This window comes from Acromyrmex echinatior, chromosome 4, assembly GCF_024713525.1.
Source record: "Acromyrmex echinatior isolate Ae372 chromosome 4, ASM2471352v2, whole genome shotgun sequence".
Taxonomy (NCBI): Eukaryota; Metazoa; Arthropoda; class Insecta; order Hymenoptera; family Formicidae; genus Acromyrmex; species Acromyrmex echinatior.
The window spans coordinates 16,152,147-16,166,206 of NC_141855.1; the positions used below are offsets into that span (position 1 = coordinate 16,152,147).

The 14,060-nt window shown below is 27.8% G+C and overlaps 1 protein-coding gene across 1 annotated transcript in view; it reads right to left on the reverse strand.

Moving 5' to 3' along the window:
* The window catches only part of LOC105145514 (metabotropic glutamate receptor 8), a 124,003-nt gene that overhangs the window by 28,809 nt on the left and 81,134 nt on the right, over nucleotides 1–14,060 (reverse strand). The window contains exon 6 of the mRNA XM_087405082.1: nucleotides 8,861–9,030. Within this exon, the coding sequence (XP_087261208.1) occupies nucleotides 8,861–9,030 (170 nt within the window). The remainder of the gene's footprint in view (nucleotides 1–8,860; nucleotides 9,031–14,060) is intronic.

A 14,060-nucleotide genomic window follows, 5' to 3' on the forward strand; every position in this document is an offset into this window, starting at 1 on the left:
AGAAACGTTGTAAACTGTATTTATTTAGAAAACGATTAGTAGTTTTTTTAAACAAATTCTAATATTTTTTTTTTTAGTATTTTTTTGTATAATACCTGTCACATACAAGATGCAAATTATATCAAATACAGATGTATTTTTTATATATAAAACAAGACAAACACAATGACACAAAGGAAAGTGAGAAGCAGTAGGAACAATAGGAGACGTGACAATGAGAAATTTTCAAATGAAACTTCAAAATGCCGTAGATGCCATTAATTTTTTGCGTGCCACTTTCGTTGCTCGTGGAGAAACTAATCATGAGTTGTGCTGCACAACGTGTAAAGTTCGTAAGTGAGCAAGTCTCGGCATTTAGCGTTAATCAGAAGTTTCACACGGAGCGAATCCCCGAGCGTAACGCGGACAAGGGTTGAAATATGTCGTCTTTGAACAGACATGCGGAACACGTGTACGATGCGATTATCCGTGAGTCTCGCAGCTAGGCAAATGGAGAGTAACCAGCAAGAAAGGCCATACATCACGATTTCGACGGACTTACGTCACGGTGCAGGAAGAGCACGTCGGCGAACATTTCGCGCAATCGCTGCTGAAGCGGTTAAGCTGATTCGAGTCGAGTCGCCTGTGCTTCTTCGCGCTTCGTTCGCATTTACGTCATTCGCGCAGCCGCGAAAAAGAAGAGCGGACCGAGCAATTTCGCAGCATCGACATTTACGAAAGAGAAAAATGAAGCGGGAAAGAAGAAGTATCTCGTACGTCATGAACGTCAAAGAGGAAAAAGCACGCAGGGCGATTTTGTTAAAATATTGATGTCCAAAGAAAATAGAATAAAAACGGTCATCGTTTCCAACGTTTTAATTAATATATCCAACCTGCTAAATCAGATAAATTATTTACTATTGATATATGATAGTAATATATGACTGTAAATAAATATAAAATATTTTTTAAGTTACTTTAAAATCGATGGATCTTCTTACAAAATATCTTCTCTAAAGGAAATCAATGCTATAACAGTTTAACAGTATAATGGTTTCAAGTTTTCATCAAAGTAACTTAAAAAATATTTTATATTATCATTTTTATTTATGTTTTATTTTCCTTCTTCGTAGAAAAAAGAATTCATATAAAATTTATATAAAATCTTCCCAATAAAAATTGGTTATATAAAACAAATATTTCTTCATCTAACTTTAAACTAATTTAATTAAAAAGTTACACATGGACCTTTAGAAATTGGCGCTGTAATAATTGCGCTTTTTTGAGATTGATGTAACACAATCCTCGTATAATTTATTTGTCGAACGTTTCGACTAACTTCTAGCCTTTTTCAGTAAGCGTGATATACAAATTTCATATCTTCCTCTTGTAGTTACACTCCAATATCAAATTTCCCATAACTAATTTGAAAACTGGATGGTCAACAGTATTTCGATCTCAGGAGCACGTCAAACACAAATTAGTCATTACACAAATAATTATTACAACGCAAGTTCTATACGTGAATTAAAATTTAAGACAACACGACAATAATTAAATAATAGACAAATCGATGATGTTCATGTTACGGTATCAATCATTGTAATGAAAAAAAAGTGTAATCACAAGAAGAAGATATGTATGAAGTTTGTATATCACGCTCGCTGAAGAAGGCTAGAAGTTAGCCGAAACGATCGATATAAATTATCGATACTAATTATACGAGGATTGTGTACATCAATCTTAAAAAAGCGCAATTATTACAGCGCTGATTTCTAAAGACCCATTACTTTAAACTTTTTAATTGTTTTAATGTAAAGAATCTTATTTTATTGTAAGTATTATTAAACTAATTTGTTCTTCTTTCCCTAAAAAATCATCTTTTTCTAGAAAAGTACATCTATATTTAAGAGATATACGAGACATCAGACAGTTTCTCCATATGGTTACTAAATCTGTACGATCCATTAGAGTTCAAGCAAACTAAATTTCAAGCAAACGACACGATATGCGAATCTATATATATCTATTACATGTGTATGTATTACGTTAAAAATATTCATAAAGTTTTCATCTTTATGTTGATTACTGGAAAATATAACTTTGTCAGTGTTTAAAATTTACTGGAAATAACAAATTTTTCGACTTTACTCTGTACGATATAAAAAACAAATAGACAAAACTAAAATAGACTAAAATATTATAGATGTAGTGATGCATACGACAATAATAATGATTTTCTTTTTGAGAGAAAAATCTTTTGTTTGAGAAGAATATAAACCTAATTTCTTTCTGCAGATGTTTGAAGTATGATTAATTTTGTATGAATTTTTCAGTTTTTGTTAATATTAAATAAAAAAAACATTTCCTATAAATATTATATAATATATTAAATGTATAGAAATAACATATATTCTCTTTTTAATATTCATTTATTTTTATTCATTTAGTATATTTATTATGTTTTTATTTCTTCTTCTTAAAGAGTAGTTTATTTTGCTAGTTCTTGTGTCAACTGCAAGAGCTTGGTACGTTTTATCATAAATGTTTCTTGCATATCGTAGAGTGAGACCTCCATTATTTCCCTGTTATCGATGCGGATGAGAAATGAACTCTTGCAACTGCCGGTCGCAGCTGCTCCACATTTAATTCAGCCCTGATTTCTTTGTGTTCAAAGCAAGCAGAGATTGCACGATGAATATCAGACTGTTTTGCGTTTGTTTCTTACGATGAAAAAACGCGCACTGCAGCTTTCTCAAAGTGCAAGATCACGACAAAAGATATTGAATTTTTCTTTCAGATATTAAAAAAATAGATACTAAAAAAAGATACTAAAAATTTCGCTAGACAATCATAGCATCCAAAACTAAGGGAAGATTAATAACAACATCGAGATCGAAAAAGAGAAAAATGTTAATATATATTTAAATAAAAATATATAAATGCGTGAGTTAACCGTAAATAAAATGGTTATCTGTATTATATTTTAAAAATGCTAGCAATTTTTTTTTTAAGAAAAAAGAAAGGGAGAGAGAAAGCTCTTATACTATGTCTCTCATAAGATATAATATAAGAAATCTAATACGTGAAAATGAATGAAAGAATAAGTATATAATAATAATAATAATAATATAATAAGAATGAATACTAAATGAGCCATAAGCAGAATAATTAATATTATAAACTGCATTAATATTATAAACTAAAACAAACAATAATACTACAACTATCAGATATTAATATTTATGCTTATTCATATTTAATATTTTTATATTATTTAAGACTGATATCAGATCTTTTTATTCAGATTATTTCAATTATGAAATACTCGCATTAAATACATGTGCATATGGATGACATCGTGTTCCAGACAATAAAATAAGAGCTGGCACGAAATTGATTAGATATCGTGCAATATGGTAAGTACCAAGTGAATAAACATAAATAATTCTATTATTTTGTAAAAATAAGATTTTATAGATGTAACATTCCGAGTTTCCCTTTACTTAGAAGTCCTTCCTTTTAATATATTTTCATTTATTTACTTCAAAAATTTAATATTAAATATTTAATAAATATATTAAAGGTTTTTACGTTAAATTAGAGTTTTTTTTTTAATTTAGTAAATGTAAATATTTTTATAACTAAATACAAAAAGTAATTTTGTTAAAACTGTAAAAATCTAAATCTTTCATTATAAATAATTCAAAGATTTAACCAGTAGTTTATGAATCGAGACGATTGTCATAACTTATCTTTTATGCAAAGAAACTATATACATATATCGAGAACGGCTGAAAGTTGCAAGTTTTTGGAAAATTTCCAGATTCTACTACAATAATTGTACATACATTGCATAATATTTATGCAGTGGAAAACTTTATATTTACATAGTACATATGCGAAGAAAATTCAAGGTAATAAATCTAAAACTTGTATTTCTAAAAGATTGCTTTGATGATTCATATTTATTATTTTTACCGTTTTAATTACATATAACGAATATTATTCTTCGTTTAAATCAAGTTTTAAAATAGTTTTAACTGCAAAAAAAAATTATAACAATCTTATGTTTATTGTTATTATTTGACATTGCGAAAATTTTATATAAAATGTAAAGATAATGTAATGTAATATAAGTTAAAATTAATTTCAAATGTAGCTCTGATTACAACTATAAATTAATTAATTACAGAGATTTTGCACAAAGCTAACTGTTTTATGTGTGTATATTTATGTAAAAAAAAATTTTTTTTAATATACAATATTAACAAAGAATAACATACGATGTAATTTATTATATTTGTTAGTTAAATCGTAATCATGGAAATTCGATTTAATAAAGCTTTGTATCGCAAAAGGAAATTTTTTTTTTTAAATAAAAACTTCTGGACTCTCAAGTTTTATAAACACAACAATAAATGATTGGATTAATGATAATCGACACGCAGTTGTCCATGCGTAACTATGAATTTATATAAATTTTTTTTAAGCTAAAATAGTGAACATGATAAGAATCATGGAAAATTTCAATGTGTTATAATGTTGGCTGTGTGCTTTTTTTCTCATATGTTTCCTCTTTTTAGTTATTTATTGTTAAAGCAACTGAATCGAGCAGTTTGCTTGTTCTAGTGAAAATACGCTGAATAAAAAGGTTCACTGGCAGTCGCACACATTGGGGTGAAGCGTTATGTTTAGTTTTCGACTCTGCGAAGTCCACGGTTCCTCTCGCGCTTTTGCTTGCTTTCCAATATTTGCTCGACATTGCAAGCCATTCGGTATCGTCGAGAACTTGGTCACCTTCGGTGACCATTTTCAACATTGTGAGAAACTTTCGAATAATATTCTATGTTAGGATACGTCTTGCGATCAAATAGATCTTCTAGGAGAGAACCGTGGACTTTATGAGAAAAAAATAAAGACGCAAAGTGCTTTCCAACAGATAGAAAAAAAATATCAAAGTTCTGATAAGTTTTCTTTAACTGTATAAATTATGAAAATATTAATATAAGCGAACAATAATTAATAATAGTTATTTATTGTAATTTTTATTAATTTTCACGTAATTATTTTTATAAATATAATATTTAATTACTAGTGTTTGACAAAACTCTGCAGAAATCTTTTTTCAACTTTTTTCTTCACGACTACGGAAGAAAGTTTCATAATAAAATAGTAGAATCACATTCTTTGCAAGATCTTTTAATAATCCTTTCATTCAACGAAATAAAAACTAATATTAGCATTATATTCAACAGACATGATTGATTTCAGTATTCTATTCAAATAGCTCGATTATTTAAATATAAATAGCATACTGACGATGAAAAGATTAAAGCAAAATTGAAATTGCACACACAGAAAAATACATACTGTACGCAAATAATAATTATTTATTTCAAGCATTTTAAAAGTATATCCGGAAATATTATATTATAAAAATTCATCACGAGCATCAAATTTGTTCAAAACATATTCTAAATCTTGATAGTTTAATACTTTAATCAAGATAATTAAATTAAAATTCGATTTGTTTATTAATGGGATCCTAAAACCGTCTGTGCATTACCGACTAAATTATATAATTTTTGTATAACAAATACTTTTTTTCTCTTTCACAGATTCAAAAATCCTTTTCCAGGATTAAAGTATACGTATTAATACATGTTTGTCAGGTGGAGTTTATGCTGAGAACGATCAAAAATTTCGAAATTGATATATTTTTTATCATTTCTTAGTGTAACATGGCGTCTCAAGCTGTCAAGTTGTGACAATATTTCCTTGATACGAGAGTTTTGCAACCTGTACTTACGAAATAGTAATCCACAAACACGTAGTTTGCACGAACAAATAACGTCGAGTTTTTAAAATTAGACTAAGACGCTTTATCGCGACGAATTTGTTATACAAAAATTGACACGAACGATTGCGTATATCATAAGTTGCGTGAGATATTGATGTAATAGTATATAAAGACATGTCGATGCGCTGGAAAAATAGCGATCTCTGATGACTTGTTGCTTCTTCGATCAATTTTATAAGTTTTCAAAAGAAAATATAATCTTGTTTTGAGTACATAATAAAAAGCTTTTTTTTGAATTTTAACTAATAAATATATTTTAAAATTATAAAAAAAATTATTCCTTGTTAAAGATAACCGTTACTTAAAAGAAATAAAGCAAATTAAGTAATCACTTTTCTTAGAAACAGAATAATATTTTTTTGTGATGCAGTAATGAAAGAACGCTTTTCTTTGTAATAAAATATTGTAATAAAAATTTAAGAATATACTATATTTCTTAATGAAATTTCTACATAACATCGTAAGTCACAATAATTGCGTTCGTCATTTTCGCTTAATAATTGGTTAAAATAGATTTCCGATTCGCGCGTGTTCAAGCGTTGCAACGCCGGTGTAATTACGATCAAAATTTGCAATTACGCGTTGCTTTAGTCCGCAGTTGTCTCCATAATGAATGATGATTTTCCGTCGGGATTTGAATGATAGCTCATAAGGGATTTCGAATGAAATGCGATGCAACCGCGTGTGTGTGTGCGCAAATATCAGAAATGTGACGCATGTATTGTCGTTATCACTATATAAATGATTAATAATGCGGTTTTTCGTTTATTCCGTGCTCAACGATTAATTTTATACTTGACTGTTTTATATTCCATTATTTTGATAATTATTAATTGCAAGAGGACCGCGAAATGGATTTCAGTAAAAGATTAACGATATTTTTTTAAATATAGTCTAGTAAACAACATATGTTTGTATGTAACAAGCGTATGTTTCAAACGAACGATGTGTTTAATTGAGTAAATGCGCAATTTTATTAAAAAAGATATTAATAACATCAGAATGATGCGTATCACAAAATTATTCCTGCACGTTGCGCAGGAAATCATTCATAACTTTAGCAATCACTTGAATTTATTATAGCAATTTCATAAGGCATATATTTAAAAAACATATAAATATCACAAATAAAAATAATAATGAATGATCAAAATGCAATCATATCATTGTTAATATTGTTAAACCTTTTATGAAAAACTGTATATATATTAGGTGTTGGAATTAATTCGTAGCGTTTTACAAGTGATGGGAAGTACTTTCATTAATGTATTTTTTAATGCTCATGTGAAATAAATAACATTCTTCATTAAAAAACGCTACGAATTAATTCCAACACCTAATAATAAATATATATAAAAGAAATCCTTCGGAGCAGCAGATCAATATCAGATTACTCTTCGCCCTAATAAAGTAAATTGTAATGTTCACAAAACGTTGATATTATAATAATAAATCTGGACACACAGATCGAAGTAATGTGAAACGCACAGTTTCTGTATCTTATATTTACTTGCAATCTTCAGAAAACAAAGAAACTCTTAGTAAAAATATCGAAAAGTAATAACGAATCATTCCCTTTATTATTACACTGACTTTGACAGTCAGTTTTGACACTTTAACAGATTATTTAGCCACAACGTCATATATTTTTTTTTCGATAAAAAATTGTACAGAATTTTTTTTAATTACAAGCGCGAACGAATCGATCGTACGTTCATCTTCGTTCATCTTTTGCCTAAAAACCAGCGAGTATCGACTTTATAGAACACGAAATTAATCGCTGCTCTGTTATCTCGTCCGCTCGGTTACGCCCCCCTGATCTGCTTTTAATTCGTTGAAATGCACGTCATTTTCAAAAACTCAGCGCTTATTCTCTGAACAAATCCGAGAAGCCTTAAATTTCTCATCCCCTATCCTTCAGAAATTTAATTTTGAGAAACAAATTCATTCTGGGAAAGCAAAAATCTGTTTAATCTGGTAATAATTACACTATACGTGGAAAGAGAATAAAATATACAATACTAAATTGCTTTAGTGATATGATGTTTCTCTTCCGCTCAACCGTAAAATTTTTTCCACGTAACTCAGAATTTAAAATCTTTTTTGTCTCGTTTCGACATCCGTTTGCACAATTGTTTTTTCACATTGATTATGCAAAAGATGAATAAGGTTTGTTTAATTGGACGTTTTGTCTTATTATGACGTTTAATTAGCTTAGAGTGCCAAAACGCGACAAACGCACGTGCATTTAAACAGCCCATTTCTAATTGCAGCCATCGACATTCCAATTCATTCAATATTATTTCTGCCGATATCACATTAGATCTTAGGATAATCGGAAATTACACGTTCCATATTATTCACTATTATTTCAACGTTATTATATATCAGATTTTAATATAGGAATTTGAAGCGAATTTCATTGCATCAAATCTGCTTAAATATGCATATCGTTATGAAACACGAAATAAATTGCTTCTAAAATAATGCTCCAAATCGATATTTTTTACTTCGACATGTCCACAATTTCCTTGCTTATGCTTTTTGCGAAGCATAGTAACTTCAGAATTTTTAATCGAACGTTGTTTACATAAAACATTGTTTTTCTATCTAACAATTTTTTACGCTAAGAAAATTATATGCATTTCATTATATGTGTATATTTTGAATTTTTACGTTGGATATATGCTTTCCTAGTTCGACGAACACTATAGAGATGTTATATGATAAAAATAAGTTACAAAAACTATAATTTGTTCTCGTGTTTGAGTTTCGTTCAATATAGAACGTGAAAGCATAGTAGAAGGAATAAAAAAAAACATTCCTCTCGTAGTCCAGTAATTTCATTTTTCTGCTCTGTGTGCAGAAAAGAAAATAAATAAAGCGAGCACACCGCATTTTTCATGCTAGACAGATTTCAACAATCGCGCTTTTTGCACAATGTCTCCTCATATTGTATTTTATAACAACGATCCTATTTAAATGCAACAATGAAGGCATACTCGAGATTAATCCTACCTTATATTATCCTCGTCTACGAATGTTATGACTCCTCTGGCGTTATGCTTCGAGCTCAGTCGTTCGATTATTCTATCAAAGTCCTCGGTTTTGGAATTTCTCAGGATCTTCTCACTGACGGCGACACATATGTTGTACTCCGACGAGAGAGCAATGAAACTGGCGATGCCCTGAAAATAGAGTTTCAGCCGCAAATAAATTGCCCGTCTCTCCCATGAGAAATCGAATTTTCGTGATAACATGTGAGTCTGTTTTCTTGGTAAACAATTGGAGTATAGCGAAAATACAATGTATCGTCTCATATTTACATACTTATTTATCGATGACAATAAATTTTCGAAATTTGCATGACATATCGCGGCTATGGCTTAAGTAGCATGTGGTTAGTAATGTATAACAGAATGCAACAATAAATTTCTATTTTCCTAGAGAGTCACATTTTTACGAAAGAAGTTTTTTACAGTTTATTCTTTCACGTTTATGCTAAATAAACTAAATATTATATCAAGTATCATAAATTTTGAATGAGATCTGATTCAATTTAAATTAAAAAAAATTTGTAACAGTTTTTAACATTTAAAACAATTTTATATTAAATTTTAATTTAAATTTTTGGAGTAAATCAAATAAATTTTTTATATCATATTTTTTATATTGCATTATTAAGAAATTTAATTAATTAAATTTAACATGTTAACATTATAAACTTGTTCTGTCGATCAATCTATCTATATCTATGCAATTGTTGTACATACGTACAGTTCGAAACGAGATACGACATGACGATCACCAGGATGAACTGCCTGTCTCTCACATTTCTCGCCAAGTATAGTATACACGCAAATAGATACCTCAACGCGGCTCGCCTGTCTTCGCGATAGCGCCCGTGTTTCGTGATATATTTCTACTGTGTGTATGTGGGTGGAAACAAGAAAAGACGGTTGAAGAAGGATGCAGCATGCACCGAGCTGCAACTGCAGGTGTTATCGGCATGTTTCATGGCGCGGCACAATAAAAACCACCACAATTTATTACGATATGCCGGATGAAAATGTATTCTTGCACTATCAGAACCTATAATGATTAGTTCAATAGTTTTCGATATTTTTATGATTCTGAATCCGAATTTTAATATGATAATATAATATAAATGTAATATTCTGATTGAAGATACGATAAAACATTAATTACATGAATTCTGATTATTCAATCGATTGAATACAGAATCACCAGTATTTACATTTTCAAATAATATGGAAAGTTTAGTAGTTACATATAAATAAATTTAAAAAAAATGTCTTATATATTATTTTATATTTAAATTTTGTAATTTTTTACTAATTTTTCTTATTATATTTAAATTTCATAAGTAAATTAAAGGATTTATATTTAAATATTATAATTATTTCTATTTAATTTTTATTATAATTATAATAGCATTATAATATTCTTTAATTGTATAACATTGTTTTAGGATATAATTTTTTTCTTAATTCAATTAATTAAATTTCTGAATTATCCAAATTCTTCTTTATAAATCAATCTTTTTATATAAATTAAACAAATCTTTTTTATAAATTAATATAAATTTAGTCTATATAGGAATAATTTAAAAAAAGAAAATTTTAGAATGCAATTTCCTAATGTATATTAGGAAAAGTTATAGTTATATTATTCATCTTCAATTTTCTGTTCGTTAATATTCAACGTCAATGCAATAAATGAATTTGTAGAGCTTTTATTTCTTTAACAATAGGAACTAACGTTCTATAGGCTTATTCTAGGTCTTAAGATTTTTTTTATTGACTATCGTGTATATAAGAGTGATTAGATAAGAAAAAGGAAATTGGTAAGACTACCTAACATCTCCTGCTGTGGAGGAGTAAAAGGTTACAATTATATTGTATTAAAGTAAAGTCTTCTTCAAAATTGTATAATAACAATGCTCAGCTATTTCCGAGTTTGTGAAAACTTTTATTTTTAATAAATCGAATTTTTTAAATTAATAATCTCTTAATATTTTTTATAAAAAATAAATACAATTGTTTGTTACATACGCAATATGATTTTCCGGTTTTTACTACAATTTACTTTACTACAATCGTGTGGAAAATTAATTTTTATAACTTTTACAAGTACACAAAAATTAATAAGATTCTTATATATTTTAATATCTTTAGAAAGTATTTGTAAAGTGTATTATTTTAAAAAATTATATATAAATGTAATTAATTATTTGATGTTTCTAATACACTTCAAAGAAAAAAAAAATGCTAAATAAGAATAACCCAATTGTTTAAATTAAGGATTAAAATGTAAAATATATGTTCGTAAAATAGATAAAACTTCATAATATGGATTTTTAAATGTGAACAATAAAATAAAATTATATGTAATTGCAAAATTGAGCGAAAAGATTTAATTAATTTTTTTATGATTCGAAGAAAATAACCTTGTTGCAAAAATTATATTACTATTGCACTGAAAATTTTTATTCTTTTTATTTTTATATTATCAAAAATATAAATACAGAAAAGATAAAGAAAAATTTTAAATAAGTATAATCAAAATTGTAAAAAAAATGAAAAAAATTCGAATAAAAAGAATGCGATAAGAAACAAAAATATAAAAATGTAATTTGATGCATTACGGATTTATCTATCTAAATAAAAAATGTTAATAAAAGGAGAAAGAAAGATAAACGATGTAATTATTCGGGAAATAATGAGAATTGCTACGACAAGATGTCTTATCGGCCGATTTTCTTAACGAAGTTCATTTTCCTCAACAATTCGTCGCGCTTGACCTCATTTCTTTTTATATTTAGATTCTGATCTTTTTTTAGATATTTTCTATCTATTACGAGCCTCATTATACGTATTTGCACTTGGAGACTATTTTGCGTCTCTGACGGTCTACAATTATGGGTGATTTTGTTTTCTAACAGAGTTGCTTCTTTAGTAAAATTCAAAGATTTTTTAAATATATTTTATATATATATATATATATATATATATATTAGGTGTTGGAATTAATTCGTAGCGTTTTTTAATGAAAGAATGTTATTTATTTCACATGAGCATTAAAAAATACATTAATGAAAGTACTTCCCATCACTTGTAAAACGCTACGAATTAATTCCAACACCTAATATATATATATATTTTATATATATATATATATATATATATATAAAATTAGAGTCATATTATTACTTATAGAATAAATTTTAAATACTTGAAAGTAGAGCACAAAATTTATATATTATAAACAATTTTCTTCCATTATGACCTCTTTTGGGTCCCAATTTATACAATGTATTTCTTATTTTTTAATTTGCGATAAATCGTTTTTATGCACTTTATATCTTATGTCATTATAAGGATATTAACGAAGCTACATTTGTGTAATCGTTTTACGCGAGCTTATGTCCGTTGAAATATGTACCGCATTTGCAACAGCCACAATTGCGCTGTACACCTAACATTTAGCGAAAGAAACGGCTCATAAATTTCGTTAAAAGCCAGAAGGAAATGTAGGCGTCTCATTATCTTCTTGAATACTATCGTAATGAAATGAATTTTATGTTTTATAATGTATTTTATAAATTTACATTCGAAAGGTTGTGAGTATTTTTTAATTATTATCAACTTTAACTATTTATTATTTGTTTGATTATATTATATTATGAACTTGAATTTTTCTGATTAACTATTGTAGACATAATCACAGATTTTTTCAAATTTTAAATATTTTTCTTAGGGGAGAACGGGATCACGGTGCTGATCGAACTGATCACTTAATTACGAATTCTAAATAATAATATATATTATTTTTTATTTAATATTTTACTTAATATGAAATTTATTTAAAATAATGTATCATTATGTGTTGAATAATTACAAAAAGGATACATCCGATGAAAGTTTTAAGTGGTAATTCATGTAAGAAATAATAACTTTATAATAAAGTTTTTAGCGTATCTAACAGTAAATGTATACATTCTGTACTTTATGATTACTAATGTAATCTGGCTCTTTAAAGCTTTCATATAACAAAAAATTAAATTTAATTATCTATTTTTTTTATTTTTGGAATGATCGCTCTGACCCGACAGAGGTAGACTGCAAATCAAAAGTACTTAATTTTCTTACATCAATAAATAAAATAAAAATTGAATACGCTTATAATAATTGTTTTAATGATTTTCTTCAAAGCTATGATCCTATACCGTAAAACTTTGCAACAAATTCGAAAAGAATGCAGTTTGAGATAAAAATATTAATAAATTTTCTTAGTAAAAGTCAGAAATCGCCTTGCCCCTTCTTCCCTTATCTATTTTTATTATCTATTTTACTGATATCATATTGAAGGTATGAACAAATATATCCTTTTTAGATAAAATAGCATGTAATTTAATATTACTGTGTAATTTAATTGACGTAAATTAACAATTTTGCGGCTTCGATATTTCGAAACGCGTTTCAACGCAAACTAATTCACGCGAAGTAATTGCCAAGCTATTATGATACGTGGTAGTGATTAATTAGATTGATCACCCACACTGGTTTAATTGGTTGGAATGCGATTACTACCATATCGTCCTTCTGAGAACGTGTTCGTACAATTCATGGCATCGACAAATTTGTACGTTCCGAGATGCAGAACACGCCATTATCAAAAGGCAGCCTGGCAGTCATTCGGCTACTATAATTGTGTGTCATAAAATCGTAATTTAATTAATATTCGCGGCTAATATGAAAAATTCTTACGTGGAATTCCTCAGTGTAAGAAAAATTGTGGGCATTGTCGGTTGAGTTATCGCATACGTTGAATTATTATCCTGTCTGTTCGTTATACGGAATAATTCATTATACGGAATAATATCGGAACGATATCGGAATCTCGATATTACGTCTACTCAAATTCATAATAAAATAGGCTATATAACAAATAAAGATTAGTTAAAAAGACATTCAAAGATTTAAAATTATCCGAACAGATAACATATATCTAATCTATATATATATCTATATATCTAGTTAAAATTTTATAAACGCTAGCTAATTTCTTTCACAAAGTTTTGAATTAAAAAGCAAATTTAAAAAGAGCATTTTAAAAAGAGCGAATGCTGACCACAAAGTTTTGCTTTCTGAATTTTTGAAAGATTGAATTGCTCTGGTAATCTCTTCGCGTGAAA